Source organism: Erinaceus europaeus, chromosome 17 (assembly GCF_950295315.1).
Source record: "Erinaceus europaeus chromosome 17, mEriEur2.1, whole genome shotgun sequence".
NCBI classification, from domain to species: Eukaryota; Metazoa; Chordata; class Mammalia; order Eulipotyphla; family Erinaceidae; genus Erinaceus; species Erinaceus europaeus.
Window position 1 is genome coordinate 14,234,968 of NC_080178.1, and position 17,081 is coordinate 14,252,048.

General features: G+C 42.0%; 1 protein-coding gene and 1 non-coding gene across 3 annotated transcripts in view; one reads left to right on the plus strand and one right to left on the minus strand.

Annotated features, from left to right (window-relative positions):
* The window catches only part of MTCH2 (mitochondrial carrier 2), a 28,785-nt gene extending 16,010 nt beyond the window's left edge, over positions 1-12,775 (plus strand). Inside the window, exons 8-13 of one of the 2 annotated variants that reach the window (XM_007519034.3) lie at positions 128-187; positions 5,714-5,807; positions 6,499-6,546; positions 7,544-7,611; positions 8,469-8,544; positions 12,566-12,775. In XM_007519034.3, the coding sequence (XP_007519096.1) occupies positions 128-187; positions 5,714-5,807; positions 6,499-6,546; positions 7,544-7,611; positions 8,469-8,544; positions 12,566-12,652 (433 nt within the window). In that variant the 3' untranslated portion in view covers positions 12,653-12,775. The remainder of the gene's footprint in view (positions 1-127; positions 188-5,713; positions 5,808-6,498; positions 6,547-7,543; positions 7,612-8,468; positions 8,545-12,565) is intronic. The other variant, XM_060176416.1, reaches the window with a different exon arrangement.
* LOC132534163 (small nucleolar RNA SNORA68) lies at positions 7,069-7,198 on the minus strand. The gene has a single exon (XR_009545836.1). It is a non-coding gene; the product is annotated as a small nucleolar RNA SNORA68 (small nucleolar RNA).
* Positions 12,776-17,081: the final 4,306 nt, after the last annotated feature.

Below are 17,081 nucleotides of genomic sequence, written 5' to 3' on the forward strand. Positions count from 1 at the left end.
GCAGTGTTCTAATAAAAATAGACAAATTGATGCAAGGGGGAGGAGAGTATGATGTGATTTAGTTACCACTATCAGAAGCAATGGTTGAACAGAGTTTGTTACAGTGCATTTTCCTTTTTGTGTCTAGTGGACTATGTGACTCCATAGCAACAATTTATCGGGAAGAAGGCATCCTGGGATTTTTTGCGTGAGTAATTGTTGACTGGTGTGTATATGATTTTTGTGAGTGGATAACTTTAAAATAAGAACACATCAGAGGACCTAGTAGGGGTTGTATTGTTATATGGGAAACTGGGGGATGTTATGCATGTACAATCTATTGTACTTACTGTTGAATGTAAAACATTAATTCCCCAATTTAAAAAAAAAAGAGCACAGAGGAGGGGGAGACAGCATGTGCAGAAAGACTTTAACCTCTGAGGTAGCAAAGCCCCAAGTTCAATCCCCCAGAACCACCACAAGCCATGGCTAAGCAGTGCTCTAGTAAGAGAAAGAAAGAAAGAAAGAAAGAAAGAAAGAAAGAAAGAAAGAAAGAAAGAAAGAAAGAAAGAAAGGAAAGGAAGAAAGAAAGAGAAAGAGAAGAAAATTAAGTACATCATGGGACCAGGAAATAGCTCAGCCAATGGAACACACACTGTATGTGTGCAGGTCCACACTATCCATTGCACCACCTCCTGGGCCATCCAGATTTCTTCCCTATAGTGAGACCCCAGCTATGTAGATACTTGGTAAAGAAACTGTCCCGTGGTCCAGGAGGTGGCACAATGGATAAGGCACAGACTCAAGCATGAGGTCCTGAGTTCAGTCTCTGACAGCACATGTACCTTAGTGTCGTCTGGTTCTTTCTCTCTCTCTGCCTATTTTCTTTATGAATATATAAGATATAAAAAAAGAAAAGAAAGAAATTGTCCCCATGCAGTCAAGTCAGAACCTCACACCTTCACAATAACTATGGAGCCTCCTCCCAGTCATTTTGTTCTGTCTTTCTTTAGAGATGTGGGCGAGAGAGAGAGACACCAAGGCACTGTTCCTCTATTCTTGGAGTTCCATTGTTCATGGTTCTCCTGTGTAGTGCCGGGGTCCAACCCACAGCCTAGGACAGGGTAAGATATACATTCTACTCACTGAACCACCTTCTGGGTCACAGAAAAATGATTTTTTTAAAATTTTAAAATCATTTTATGTGTTTTTATCTCAAAAATACATTTTATTCATTTACTTTGGAAAAATTTATACTGCTACCTCCTTTTTGTTGTTGTTAAAACCTATTGTTAACTAAATGGGGAGGTAATATAATAGCTATGCAAAAAAGACATTTAAGCTAGGGCTCCAGTGTCCCAGGTTCAATCCCCAGTACCATCATAGGCCAAAGCTAGATAGTGCTCTAGTAGTAAAACAAACAAACAAACAAAAAAAACCCCACAATTTATTCACTAAAGAGAGAAGAGAGTACATATGCTGCCAGAGGTCAAATTCAGGACCTCAGGACTGGATGGCCACGCAACCGGTGAAGTGCACATGTCAAAAGTGCAGTGGGGCTGCGGTTCAAGCCCCTGGACCCACCTGCTGAGGGAAAGCTTCACAAGTGGTGAAGCAGGGCTACTGGTCTCCCTCTTTGTGTCCTCCGTCTCTTTCAATTGTTCTCATCTCTGTCCTAAAGAAAAATAAATACATCCATACGTTTGTGTGAACTCAACACCTCATGCTTGAGAGTCCAATGCATTATCCATGTGCCACCTCCCAAGCCACAGAATGCTCATTTTTTTAGAAAAGATTACTTTTTTGTTTGCTTAATTTCGCATTAGCAGGCTAAATTTTCTTTGCAGTAGACTTTTTTAAAATTTTTTTATATTTATTATTGGATAGAAACAGAATTTGAGAGAGACAGGGAAATAGGGAGACAGACATCTGCCAGCCCTGCTTCACCAGTTGTGAAGCTTTCCCCCTGCAGATGAGGACTGGCGGCTCAAACCTGGGTCCTTACACACTATAATATGAGTACTTAACTAGGTGTGCTACCGCCTGACCCCCTTGCAGTAGACTTAATTCTGCATAGCCAAATTGAAATGTCACTTGGGGAACATGCTTATACTGTATAAAATTAAGTCTTCAGTCAGTGACACTAAGTGGCACTGGGCAGCAGATTTCACCAGAGCTGCTTTGTAAACAGGATAGTGTCAGTCACAAAGGCATGGCACATTCAGCAGCACTACTATGACCTTGGACAGATCTGCAAATGGGCTGGGGAGACAGTGTACTGGTTATGTGTGTAATAGCTATGACTTTCATGCTAGAGCAGCCCAGGAAATGAAGTAGTGGATTAGGTGTTGTGTTCTAAAGCATGAGGTTCTGTGCTCAGTGACTAGCACTGCATATACCAGAATGATTATCTCAGATAATCTCACTCATTAGTAAATAAGGTCCTTTCAATTTCATTTTACCAGAGCACACTGAGTTCTGACCTCAGCTTTGGGGGTAAGACTGAATCACCTAGGATCTTGGGGCCTCTGACATGAAAGTCTTTTTCCATAACCATTATGCTATTTCCCCAGCCCATAAAGTCCTTTAAAAAAAGGAGGAAGTGGGGTTGGGTGGTAGTGCAGCAGGTTAAGTGCACATAGTACAAAGTGCAAGGACCAGCCCAGGGATCCCGGTTTGAGCCCCCAGCTCCTCACCGGCAGGGAGATCGCTTCGCACATGGTGAAGTAGATCTGCATGTGTCTACCTTTCTGTCCCCCCCTCTCAATTTCTCTCTGTCCTGTCCAGTTTTTTTAAAAAAAGGAAAAAATGGTCACCAAGTCCTAACAATAACCCTGGAGACAAAAAAAAAAAAAAAAAAAACACCTTTGGTGCCTACCTGAGAAGTTGCACAGTGGACAAGCCTTGAACTCTCAGGACTTTATTCTTGCCATTATATATGCAGGGAGATGCTCTGGTTGTTTGTTTCTCTTGTTCATAAATCAGTTTTTTAAAAAGAAACTTACCTCCTGCCATTATAAGGTTTAGATCTGCTTTTTTTTTTTTCTTAGAGACAGAGAGAAGGATGTGGGAGAGAGTAACCCAGAACATTACTCTGGCACATGTATTGTGCGGATTAAACTTGGGACCTCATAGCTGAGAGCCAACACTTCATCCACTGGGCCACCATCTAGATCACTGACTTGCTTTTTAAAAATGAGATGGGTCAGGGCCAGGCAGTGGCACACCTGGTTAAGTGCACACACCACAGTGCACAAGGAACCAGGTTCAAGCCCCAGGCCCCCCACCTGTAAGGGGAAAGCTTCACAAGTAGTAAAGCAGGGCTGCAGGTGTCTCTCTGCCTCTCACCCCCCCTCCCAATTTCTCTCTGTCTCTATCCAATAATAAATAATTTTTAAAAAATGAGATGGGGCTAGAGGGTAGCAAAATAGTTACACAAAAAGACATGCCTGAGTTAACAAGGGTCCTAGGTCAATTCCCCATTATCATCATAAGCCAGATCTGAGTAGTGTTCTGGTGTAACAACAACAACAAAAGAATGAATGAACAGGCAGATGGGACACAGTGGATAAGACATTAGACTCTCAACCATGATATCTTAAGTTTGGCTCCTGGCATGCTCTAGTTCATGTTCTCTCTTTGATTTATTGAGGGGGGGGGGGGAGAAACCCAGAGCATCACTGGCACGTGCACTGCAAAGGACCAAGCTCGGGACCTCATGCCCATGTCCAAGGCCTTATACACTGTACCACTTCCTGGAACACATGCATTTCTTTTTTTCTAAATGAAAATGAATGTCACTAATGTGCCCAGACTATTACATGGGGAAAGCAGAGTCTCTTCAACAAATGGTGTTGGAAACAATGGGTTGAAACATGCAGAAGAATGAAACTGAACCACTATATTTCACCAAATACAAAAGTAAATTCCAAATAGATCAAGGACTTGAATGTTAGACCACAAACTATCAAATACTTAGAGGAAAATATTGGCAGAACTCTTTTCCACATAAATTTTAAAGACATTTTCAATGAAACGAATCCAATTACAAAGAAGACTAAGGCAAGTATAAACCTATGGGACTACATCAAATTAAAAAGCTTCACAGCAAAAGAAACCACTACCCAAACTAAGAGACCCCTCACAGAATGGGAGAAGATCTTTACATGCCATACATCAGATAAGAGTTTAATAACCAACATATATAAAGAGCTTGTCAGACTCAACAACAAGACAAAAAATAACCCCATCCAAAAATGGGGGGAGGACTTGGACAGAATATTCACCAGAGAAGAGATCCAAAAGGCTGAGAAACACATGAAAAAATGCTCCATCAGCTTCCCCAGAGACCCACCCTACTAGGGAAAGAGAGAGGCAAACTGGGAGTATGGACCGACCAGTCAACTCCCATGTTCAGCGAGGAAGCAATTACAGAAGCCAGACCTTCTACCTTCTACAACCCTCAATGACCCTGGGTCCATGCTCCCAGAGGGATAGAGAATGGGAAAGCTATCGGGGGAGGGGGTGGGATATGGAGATTGGGCGGTGGGAATTGTGTGGGGTTGTACCCCTCCTACCCTATGGTTTTGTTAATTAATCCTTTCTTAAATAAATAAATAAATAAATAAATAAATAAATAAATAAATAAATAAAAGAAAAAATGCTCCAAGTCTCTGATTGGAGAACAGTCTGAAGAACTCTCAGAAGGCTAGAAATGGACCTACCCTATGATCCTGCAATTCCTCTCCTGGGGATATATTCTAAGGAACCCAACACATCCATCCAAAAAGATCTGTGTACACATATATTCTTAGCAGCACAATTTGTAATGGCCAAAACCTGGAAGCAACCCAGGTGTCCAACAACAGATGAGTGGCTGAGCAAGTTGTGGAATACTACTCAGCTGTCAAAAATGGTGACTTCACCGTTTTCAGCCGATCTTGGATGGACCTTGAAAAAATCCTGTTGAGTGAAATAAGTCAGAAACAGAAGGATGAATCTGGGATGATCTCACTCTCAGGCAGAAGTTGAAAAACAAAATCAGAAAATAAAACACAAGTAGAACCTGAAATGGAATTGGCATATCTCACCAAAGCAAAAGACTCTGGGGTGGGTGTGGGTGGGTGGGGAGAATACAGGTCCGAGAAGGATTCAGAGGACCTAGTGGGGGTTGTATTGTTATATGGGAAACTGGGGAATGTTATGCATGTACAAACTATTGTACTTACTGTTGAATGTAAAACATTAATTCCCCCCCCAAAAAAAAATTGGACTAAAAAAGAAAATGAATGTCACTAGTGGTAAGCTCCAAGTACAATTTCATTGACCTTTAATGACCTAGGTAGAGGAGCTGGAATTTGGTATTCGGTTCCTTAATGTGTTTTGAAATTTCAAAATTCATTAAGAACTTTTTGATTTGAATGAATTTCCTTTCTTGCCACCAGTGTTTTCACCAGGACTTCATGTCTGCAACCTATCACTCTGCTAGATAGACTATTTTGTTTATTTGTTTGTTGGTTTGTTAATAGAGGGTAAGAGAAAGAAGGAGAGACCACAGTGCTGCTCTGCTATTCATGAAGCTTCCCCTTTGCATTATGCCCCCATGTGGCCAGGGAGTCAAACCCAAGTCCTCGTACATAGTAAAGTGTATACTCTACCTAGCCAACTATCTCCTGGTCTCTGAGTGGGTTTCTACTTACTGGTTACATTCTTGGTTCTTGTTTCTTCCCTGTAGGGGCCTGATTCCTCGCCTCCTAGGTGACATCATTTCTTTGTGGCTCTGTAACTCCCTGGCATACCTCGTTAATACCTATGCACTGGACAGTGGGGTAGGTTGTGACCTTGAACAGACCTGCTGGTGCTGACTTCATTGTATTCAGCTGTGAACTAAATTAGCTTCAAGTAAGATCTGGGGTTTGGTATGTGCCAGGCTCATTGTACAGCCAAACATTTTCAGCCAGGTTTTCAAAGAATAACAAACGGGATGACCTACGCTGTCCTAAAGTGTGACAGAGTGAGCCCAAGGAGTCTAACCCTGTCTCTGCTGCAAGAAGATCACCCCTTTATTACTGAGACTTAATTGTCAAGGATACAAATAGAACAGACTCAGGAGTAGGATTCAATCCATGTGTAAGCATCATGAGTAGTGAGACAAAGGTGGAGTTTTCCAGAAATTAATATATCTGGTATGGTGGGAAATGACCAATCTCTTTGACACTTGTTCCCACGACATACTCTAATGGGAACTTGTCTGTTGGTGTTGAGCTAGGTTGATCATTCTGACTACCACTTTTTTATGCTCATAATCAGTATTTTATGTTTTAGTCCTCAAAATTCATTTTCAAGTTGTCAAATAAAGTAATGATTAGAGAAATGGAATACTGGAGCTCCAGTGGCACAGTTGGTTAGCGCGCACTACTTATACAGAGATGGAATACATTGATTGGCTGGGGAAATTGCTATTAAGTATCAATTTAGCTTTCATAAGATAGCCCAGTAAAAGCTTTCTTTCTCCTTTAGGTTTCTACCATGAGTGAAATGAAGAGTTATTCCCAAGCTGTCACAGGAGTGAGTTGTTGTTTTTTTTTTTTAATATTCATTTATTCCCTTTTGTTGCCCCTGTTAATTTATTGTTGTAGTTATTACTGTTGTTGTTATTGATGTCATCGTTGGATAGGACAGAGAGAAATGGAGAGACGAGGGGCAGACGGGGAGAGAAAGAGAGACACCTGCAGACCTACAACTTGGCTTGTGTTGCCACTGCTTCAAAGCAACCAACATGTTTCTCGAGCAAGTTGGTTAGTGCTTGTCAGAGGTGCAAGTAACCCAGAGTTCCTGAGTCACAGGAGTAGTAACGACAAGCCCATGTGGTTTGTGCTTTTAGCTTTTTAAGGGACTGTGGGGTATTTCTTAATGCATACTAGTGATCCTTCATGGGGAACTTCACCCTCACTCATCAAGTTATTTCTTCTGCTGGTCAGCTCCTTAAAGAAGCTATTCACTGCGGAAGGATGCTCATCCTTTCTTGCTTCAGGGATGTTTTGAAATCCTTCAGTGTAGTTAGCTGCATTTTCTTTTTTATTCCCCGGGGTGTGTAGAAACTGAATTCACTTTGAAGGGCATAGACGGTCCTCCAAAGGTGACGAGGTCCCCTTTGCTGTTAGCACCTGTGTCTGAACCACTATTTTAATAAATAGTGGCCCTTGGGTTTAGGTGCGGTGCATTTCTTTTTTTGATATTGTTCACTTGTGCCTGGTGAGACCTGTCATAGGATTAGAGAAGTCTTCTGGCCTTCTTTTACATACTGGGTGTATTGTGCTGTGTTGACGAGGAAGAAGCACCCCTAAACTCCGAAAGGAGTATTTCAGTCCTTCCTGGTACACAGAGAAAGTAAAGCCACCCTTGAAGTGTTTGGTGGTAGGTGTGTTGTGGAGTTATACCCTGTAACCTTATAACTTTATAAACCACCATTAATCACAAATTTAAAAAGTGGCTTAGGGGAAAAGACTAGGCATGATTTCCTTAGTAACTGTAAGTTTTTTGTTTGTTTTTTACTGTTTGACAGTTTTTTGCCAGTATGCTGACATACCCTTTTGTGCTTGTCTCTAATCTTATGGCTGTCAACAACTGTGGGTAAGTATCTTGATTTTTTTTTTTGTTAGATAATTTTTCTTTTAATATTTATTTATTCCCTTTTGTTGTCCTTGTTTTATTGTTGTAGTTGTTGTTGTTATTGATGTCATTGTTGTTAGATAGAACAGAGAGAAATGGAGAGAGGAGGGGAAGACGGGGAGAGAAAGATAGACACCTGCAGACCTGCTTCACCACCTGTGAAGTGACTCCCCTGCAGGTGGGAAGCCAGGGGCTCGAACTGGGATCCTTACACCCGGTCCTTGCACTTTGCGCCACCTGCTCTTAACCCACTGTGCTACCGCCTGACTCCCATATCTTATATATCTTGATTTCTTATCCTAGCAGTTGACTGCCTGTGTGCTTGACAATAGTAGTGGAGGTTTGGGAAAATATAGTCTTATTACTAGTGTTTTTTTCCCCCTCCATGTTTGTTACGTAGTATCAAACACCTCATATTATTTCTTTCTTTTTTTAAGGTAGAGAACATAAAGAATATTTTCAAAATAAATAATGAATACTTTTTTTTTTTTGGCGAAGAGACAGAAATAGGAAAAGGGACAGAAAGACCTGGAGATGGGCGGCTTCACAAATAACGAAGCAGTACTGCAAATATCTGTGTCTCCCACTTCCCTCTGTATCTCAGTCTCTATTAAATGAAAAAGAAAAAAACTGATTTCCAACTTGTAGGTATTTTAGGTAATAAGTGACTCAAGTTTCTGCTTTTGTGTAGATTCAAACTCTAAGGGAGGAAAATCCTTTGAGATGTACTGTCTTCTCCCACTACAGCATAATTTGTTTTATTCAAACTAAAATTTCCGCCTTGGCAGCATTTCAATAACGAATCTTTTCTATTTCAGGCTTGCCGGTGGGTCCCCTCCTTATTCCCCACTCTACACTTCTTGGATAGATTGCTGGTACATGCTGCAGAAAGAGGTACTTGTCTCAGTTTGAATGCTGTCTCCCCCCATCCCTTTTCTTTCTCTTTTATTATAATTTTATCTATTATTTATTTATTTTTATTTATTTTTCCCTTTTGTTGCCCTTGTTGTTTTTCATTGTCGTTGTAGTTATTATTGTTGTTATTGATGTCGTTGTTGTTAGATAAGACAGAGAGAAATGGAGAGAGGAGGGGAAGACAGAGGGGGAGAGAAAGACAGACACCTGCAGACCTGCTTCACTGCCTGTGAAGGACCCTCCCCTGCAGGTGGGGAGCCGGGGACTCGAACCAGGATCCTTACGCTGGTCCTTGCGCTTTGTGCCACGTGCGCTCAACCCACTGTGCTACCTACCGCCCAACTCCCCATTTTTTTACTTTTTTTTTATACCAGAAGCACTGCTCAGCTCTGGCTTATGGTGGTGCAGGGGACTGAACCTGGGACTTTGGAGCCTCAGGCATGAGAGTCTGTTTGCATAACCATTATGCTATCTGCCCCTGCCCTTCTTTCTCTTTCTTTTCTTTTTTTATTTTTTAGAATATTTTATTTATTTATTAATGAGAATGATAGGAAGAGAGAAAGAACCAGACATCACAATGGTACATATGCTGCCAGAGGTTGAACTCAGGACCTCATGCTTGAGAGTTCAGTGCTTTATCCGTTGTGCCACCTCCCGAATCACTTTTTTTTTTTAATTTTTATTTACTTTCCTTATTGTTGCCCTTGTTGTTTTATTGTTGTTGTTGTTATTGATGTCATTGTTGTTAGATAGGACAGAGAGAGATGGAGAGAGGAGCGGAAGACAAGAGAAAGATAGACACCTGCAGACCTGCTTCACCAGGGGCTCGAACCGGGATCCTTAAACCAGTCCTTGCACTTTTGCACTTTGCACTACTGCCTGACTCCCTTCTTTCTTTCTTTTCTTGTTTTATGTCTGTCTGATCTCTTAACGTTTTTGACGTTACAGTTAACTCTTGATAACTTGCCCAGTTAGCTAACAACTAGTATACTGTTTATAACTTTGTGCTTATTTTGTTTTCCCTTTTATTTGATAGGCCAAAGAAATTGAGAGAAAAAGAAAAAAATCACCTGCAATGTTGCTTTAGTACTAGTGAATTTTCCCCCTTGTAGGGGCACAGGGGCTTGTGCCTGGGTTCTTGTTCAGTCAGGTGTGCTACTGCCCAGTACCCTTTGCAACATTTCTAATGTAATATAGTCCTGAGATAGTAGATAATTGCAAGGGGGGAGAAACAGTGCTCGCCAGTGGCGCACCTGGTAAAGTGCACATGTTACGTAGGTCCAAACCTCTGGTTCCCACCTGTTTTGGGGAAGCTTCACAAGTGGTGAAGCAATGCTGCAGGTGTCTCTCTCCGTCTCTATTTCTCTCTCTGTCTATATCAGGAAAAGGGGCAAAATGGCCTGCAGAAGTAGCAAGCTTGTCATACAGACACCAAGCCTCAGCAGTGGCACTGGAAGTGATAAAATATATATAGAATTATACACATACATGATAAAAAAATACAAAGAAAGAAAGAAAGAAATCAGGAGGGAGACGGAAAAAATTAAAGAAGCTAGATGCTGGCAGCAAAATAACTCCCTTGGGCAGTACAGGGTGCTGCTTTGCCCTGGGCACTACTCAGGTTCACGCCTGGCCCCCGCTGTGTTGAAGGAAGCCTTGCGCTATAGTTACTTTCCCCCTCTCTGCTTTTCCATCTTTCTTGTCCCTTTCTGAAAAAGTCAACAGGGCTGTGAACCCTGAAAATCATAAATAAATAGAAAAGAAAGAAAGGAAGAAAGAAAAAAAAGGAAAAGGGGGCTGGAGAGACAACATAATGGTTCTGCAAAAAGACTTTCATATTTGCCATTCTGAAGTCCCACGTCCAGTCTGCAGCGCCACCTTAAGCCAGAGCTGAGCATTGCTCTGGTGTCTTACCTCTTTCATGAAAAATAAGTGAGTGAAATCTTAAAAAAAATAATAGATTTAATCTAGAAACTTTGATCACAATCAAATTACAAATACACCCTTGGAGATAGTTCCCCAGATTATTAAAATGATGGCTTTGGTTTCAGATTATTTTTAACTCCTCAGAATCTCTCTGTATAGTCAAGAAATTTGGGTGTGTGAGTGTGTTTTTCCCATAGTAGAAAAGAAACTGAGCAATAAATTCTGTCTGTAATATTTATGTAATGAGAAAAGTAAAAGAGAGACAGAAAGATATGTACACAGAGCACTGCTCTGTTCTGACTTCTGGTAGTGTTGGGAATTGAACATGTGTCCTCAGGACCTCAGACATGAAAGACTATAAAACCATTATGCTGGGAGTCGGGCTGTAGCGCAGCGGGTTAAGCGCAGGTGGCGCAAAGCACAAGGACCGGCATAAGGATCCCGGTTCGAACCCCGGCTCCCCACCTGCAGGGGAGTCGCTTCACAGGCGGTGAAGCAGGTCTGCAGGTGTCTATCTTTGTCTCCTCCTCTCTGTCTTCCCCTCCTCTCTCCATTTCTCTCTGTCCTATCCAACAACGACAACAACAGTAATAACTACAACAATAAAACAACAAAGGCAACAAAAGGGAATAAATAAATAAAATAAAATATTTTTTAAAAAAACATTATGCTGTCTCCCTAGACCAGTAAGTTGTTTCTTTATCACATTATTTGTCACAATACCATTGATAGAATTTCTTTATCACATTATTTGTCACAATACCATTGACAGAAACGTTTTCTCTTTTTTTTAAAGATTTTATTTATTTATTCATGAGAAATTATAGGAGAGAGAGAGAGAAAGAGAAAGAACCAGATACCACTCTGGTACATGTGCTGCCAGGGATTGAACTCAGGACCTCATGCTTGAGAGTCCAATGCCTTATCCACTGCACCACCTCCTGGACCACGAAAAGTTCTCTTCTAAAAGCTTCTTAGTGGATGATTTTGGTCAAGTTTCAATTTACTGCCTGTATTGCTGTGGGCTATGTCATCCCATCTACACCCCAACACTTCTGATCGGTCTAGGCAAGACTTTAATCAGAACCAGTATGATGGATGGTCTGGGTTGTAAATTGAACACAGTATCACTCAAAATGGCCATCAGTTTAGAGCTGGTTTTGGGTAGGAAGCACTTTTGAAAAAGTTATCAAAGGGAGAAATATAAGAAGTTGTGTTATAGCCCTGGTGACCATATGAGAAAGGCCTTTGTACATCGAGCCCAGGCTTCTCCTAGTGAACTCTGGATGGAGAGATCTTACATGCTAGCTACTGTGGTTGTGTTACTTAGCACTGCATACTCAACAGGACTCTGAACCCATATCAGAGCACTGATCAGCCTTGGTTTGTGATAGTGCAATGGATTGAACCTGGGACTTCAGAGCCTCAGGCATGAGCGTCTCTTTACATAACCATTATGCTGTCTCTCCCCACCCTTGAATGATTTCTCTACAGCCCTAACATAAACATTCTGGGTTCATTTTTTTTTTCCCCCTCCAGGGTTTATCACTGGGACTCAGTGCCTGCACTACAAATCCACTGCTCCTGGTGGCCATTTTCTCCTGTTATTGTTGTTGGATAGGACAGAGAAGTTGAGAATGGTCCGGGAGGTGGCGCAGTGGATAAAATGTTGATCTCTCAAGCATGAGGTCCTGAGTTCAATCCCCAGCAGCACATGTACCAGAGTGATGTCTAGTTCTTTCTCTCTCTCTCTTTCTCTCTCTCTTTCTCTCTCTCTTTCTCTCTCTCTCTCTCTCTCTCTTTCTCTCTCTAAACATGGCTCCTGAGTGCAGTCAATTCATCTTGCAGGCACTGAGCCCCAGCAGTGATTTCTGGCTGGGAGTAGGGGGCAGATAATTAAACCAAAGTGCTGAGCATGAATCAGAGGCTAGAAATCGCGGCTTTATGGTGGCAGACCCATTTGTCCTCCTCATGTTAGTTGTGTCTCCTACAAACATGTCTGTTGAATCTGCTGATTTGGACTGTCTAACCTCATCCTCATACTAGCTTTTATTTCTTTTTTTTTTTTCCCCAGGGAAATATGAGCCGAGGAAATAGCTTGTTTTTCCGGAAGGTCCCCTGTGGGAAGACTTACTGTTGTGACCTGAAAATGTTAATTTGAAGATGTGGGGCAGGGACAGTGACATTTCTATAGTCCCAGATGCACAGAATTATGGGAGAGAATGTTGATTTCTATACAGTGTGGCGCACTTTTTTAATAATCACTTAATCTTGGGAAAATGGAGGTGCTTGGTGTCTGCCTCTTTTGCTTTTTTTTTTTTTTCTTCCCAGCACAACATGATTTACACTGGTTTAAACTCCTTTCCCCTTTGTTATTCTGAAATGGGATGGGTTTTTTTTGCTCCAGACTCTACTTTTCCTTTTTAAAAAATTGCATTTTCCTAAAGGTACAGGCAGGTTGCCATATCATTTGACTCCTAGCTTAAGACTTTGTAAAATGAAGAGTACAATCCCAAGTAGTGAAATAATTCTGTAAAACTTAAGAAAATGAGTAAGACAAACTATATGGAAACTTCAGATTGCCTTCTCTTTAGTAGAGCCTAAAGAACACGAAGCCACAGCCACCAGAATTTGCCTTCCATATAAGCTGCTAAGCACCTTTGACTAGCCCTGTTTCTCAGAACTTCAAAGAAAGACAAAGCAATGTTAAATTACCCTAGAAAATCTATACCCTCCAGTCTCTTCTTGCACAACAGTAAATCTTCACCAGTAATAGCGAGTAAGGGATAATTATAGAGGCTGAGGGAAATTTAGAAAGGGAGGATAGCTGTATTTCCAGATTCTTGTTATTAAGATGAAAAGCACTGCAGCCGTGCTCCTTCCCTCTCCTTAGAGCCAGCCAAGTCTTTGCCTGTCCCGAGTCACCTCATCAGACAGTCCTAATTGTACATAATCTTTTGTTATTCGGTTTTTCCTTTTGATTCCTTTATGTTGTTGTTGCAGAAGGTAAGTAGTTTCTCACTCCTGATGAAACCTTTGGAGAGTGTGGTTGTGACATCTATCTGGTGAGGCTGACTTAACTCCCCAGGGTTCTTGAGAAAGTGACTGCCCGAATGTCACACCCTCAGGCACACTAGCAACATACTTGTAGGAGGGGGGAAAATCACTTTAAGAGGAAATGAAACTAACCAGTATAAAGCTCCTATTTACTCAGGCCTTTAAAAAGCAAGTTAAATGCTCTTACAATGAGAAAGGATATGGTTTCACTTCCTGAATAGACGCCTGGATGTCGGTATTTAATTTGCTGGTTCTCAGACTTCTCTGTCAAATCAGCAGCACCATGATGTTTGCAGGATCATGCAGGGGTCTCCTCCCTCCCCCCGACTTGAGGAATACAGCCTGGAGCTCACGAGCAGATTAACTTGAAATGTCTTTGATGTCTCTTACACTGTCTCAAAAAAGTAATGTAAATTTTATATTAGATATTGTCTGCATTTGTTTTAATAATATAAGAATGTTTCACATTGCCTACTTTCTTTCCCCCCCAAAAAAAAATCTTCAAGTAAAGATACTCTAGGAAAACGTGCCATGTTTATTATCGGGTGGCTTCTGTGTTCATACACACCTGCCTGCCTGCCTGTTCCCAGTTGAGCCTGTTAGACTGAGAAAACAAGTCTGCCAGCAGAGGGCGCCAAAGCTTTGGTTTTTGTCCATGCAAATTAGGCTGCTGAAAAATATCCCAAAGGCCTAGAATTATTCAAAGTACTAGTCCAGTCAGTCCATCTTACTACAACTGAGCTGTAGGTCCAGTAAGGGTCCTATACCAATAACTGTGAATACAATTTCACAAGATGTTAACGTAAGGAAAAAGTCTGGCTACCTGCAGAATAGCCCACTTGGGTAGGCTCTATTGTGTGACCCCAATTCAAGCCTGGCCCCCACGGTACTGAAGGATGCTTTAGTCTGTGGTCTCTCACTGTCTGCCTTTCTGTTGAAAAACAAAGAAAGAAAAAAATGGTATTCTTTAAGATACTCATACAGGAGCTAATAAACTGAGTCATATGCGTAAATTATGTAAACTTAGATCAGGATTATCCAGTAAACTGCAGCTGGGTGAGTGGTTTGCCTTAGTGGTGCTGAGTTAAATTGCCGGGAAATGGGAGTCAGGCGGTAGCGCAGCGGGTTAAGCGCAGGTGGCCGCAAAGTGCAGGACCCGCGTAAGGATCCTGGTTCGAGCCCCCAGCTCCCCACCTGCAGGGGAGTCACTTCACAGGTGGTGAAGCAGATCTGCAGGTGTGTCTTTTCTCTCCTCCTGTCTTCCCCTCCTCTCTCCATTTCTCTCTGTCCTATCCAGCAACGACGACACCAATAACGGCAATAATAGCTACAACAATTTAAAAAAATTAAGGGCAACAAAAGGGAATAAATAAACATTTTTAAAAAATTGCCAGGAAATACTTCACCTCAGGAATGTGATAGTCATTAAAACCTTGGTTAAAGAATCAAATAGAGGGGCCGGGTGGTGACACACCTGCTTGAGCACATGTGTCAGTGGGAAGAACCCTCAGGTTCAGGGGCCCCGACCTCCACCTGCAGAGAGGAAGCTTCACAAGTGGTGAAGCAGGGTTTCAGGTGCCTCTGTCTCCCTCTCAGTTTCTCCCTGTCTGTCCAATAATAAATAAAAATAACTTTAGAAAATAAAAGAAAGATCCCTGGAACTTTGGGGGTGTGGCTATAAAAATACCGTGGTATAAAAGCAGCCTTAAGACTAACTTTAGGGTGGAGAGGCTATGCAAATAATGCAAATAGACTCTCATGCCTGAGGCCCTGAGGTCCCAGATTCAGTCCCCCAATTACCATAAGCCAGAGCTTATGTCTCCCCTCCTCTCTCGATTTCTCTCCTATTCAACAACAACATCAATGGCAACAAAAATGGGGGAAAAAATGGCTTCCAGGAGCAGTAGATTCATAGTGCAGGCACTGAGCCCCAGCAATAACCCTGGAGGCAAATAATAAACTAGTGGGCCAGCTAGTGGCACACCCCAGTTAAACGTCCTTATCACCATGCACAGATCCGGGTTCAATTGAGCCCCTGCTCCCCACCTGCATGGGGAAGCTTTACAAATGGTGAAGCAGGTCTCTAAGTATCTTAACTTCCCCTCCCTCCTCAAATTTTCTCTGCCCGGTCAAATAAAGAAAAAAAATATATTGGTTGCCAGGAGCAAGGAATTCATAGTGCCAGCTCCAAACCCCAGTGATAACTGTAGTAGCAGTTAAATTTTTTATTTCTTTATTGGGGAATTAATGTTTTACATTCAACAGTAAATACAATAGTTTGTACATGCATAACATTCCCCAGTTTCCTGTAAAAAAAAAAAACATAGTTGGGACCTAAGGCTCCACAAAACCCCAGGTTCAATCTCCTACACCACCATAAGCCAGAGTTGATAAGTGCTATGGTAAAAAATAAGTAAATAAATAAAATAGTAAGTAGTTGAGGGCAAGAATTGCATGAACATGTAGGATTTTTTTTAATTTGTTACTATATTAATTGGATAGAAACAGCCATAAATCAAGAGGGGAGGGTGTGATAGAGAAAGGGAGACAGACCTGCAACACTGCTTCACCATTCACAAAGCTTTCCCCCTGAAGTTGAGGACCTTGGACTTGGACCTGGGTCCTTGTGCATTATAGTATGTGCACTTAACCAGCCACCCCAGCACCCAGCCCCTAGTTTTTACCATTTCCTAAGCAAGCAATGTTTGGAGTTGGCTGTGAGACCTCCCAGTACTGAGAAGTCAGCACTAGCTTCTCAGAAATATCCCTTGTCACTGTCTGTCACCACCTTGGTGCATCACCTCTGCCCAGCTGTTGGGAAGCCTTCTATCTTGCCTTTCTGCCCTCAGCACAGCCAAGAGATAAAGCTGAAGTTCTGTGGTCTGACAAGGGCTTTGGGCAAAAGATAAAATACTTTCTGACGGGGGCCGGGTAGTAGCTCACATGGTACAAAGTGCAAGGACCTGCTTAAGGATCCCGGTTTGAGCCCCCGGCTCCCCACCTGCAGGGAAGTCGCTTCACAGGTGGTAAAGCAGGTCTGCAGGTGTCTTATCTTTCTCTCCCCCATCTGTCTTCCCCTCCTCTCTCCATTTCTCTCTGTTCTGTCCAACATCAATGACATCAATAACAACAACAATAATAACTACAACAATTTTTTAAAAAGTCAATAAAAGGGAGGAAAAAAGCAAATAAAATTTTTTAAAAAATACTTTTCTGACACAATCGTCCTAGAGTCCTTACACCCTGAGCCCATCCCTATGGTCCTGGTTCTCCCACAGCCTCCACTTCTGCACATTTGCACCTCACCAGCAGCTCTGTGCTTGTTGGCTTCCATTGAAGCCTTGTGTGGGAGGAGCCAGACCGAGAGAGACAGGGATATATATAAATAGAAAGTGGGTGTCAACTTCTGCAGTCACAAATGTTTTAAACAAGGCTAACTCCATCTCTTCTCCATTTGAGCTTTGAATTCCCTTTCATCCCCTCACTTTCCATCCTTGCTCAAAGTCTTGGGAGTTCCTGCCCTCTCCCTGGAC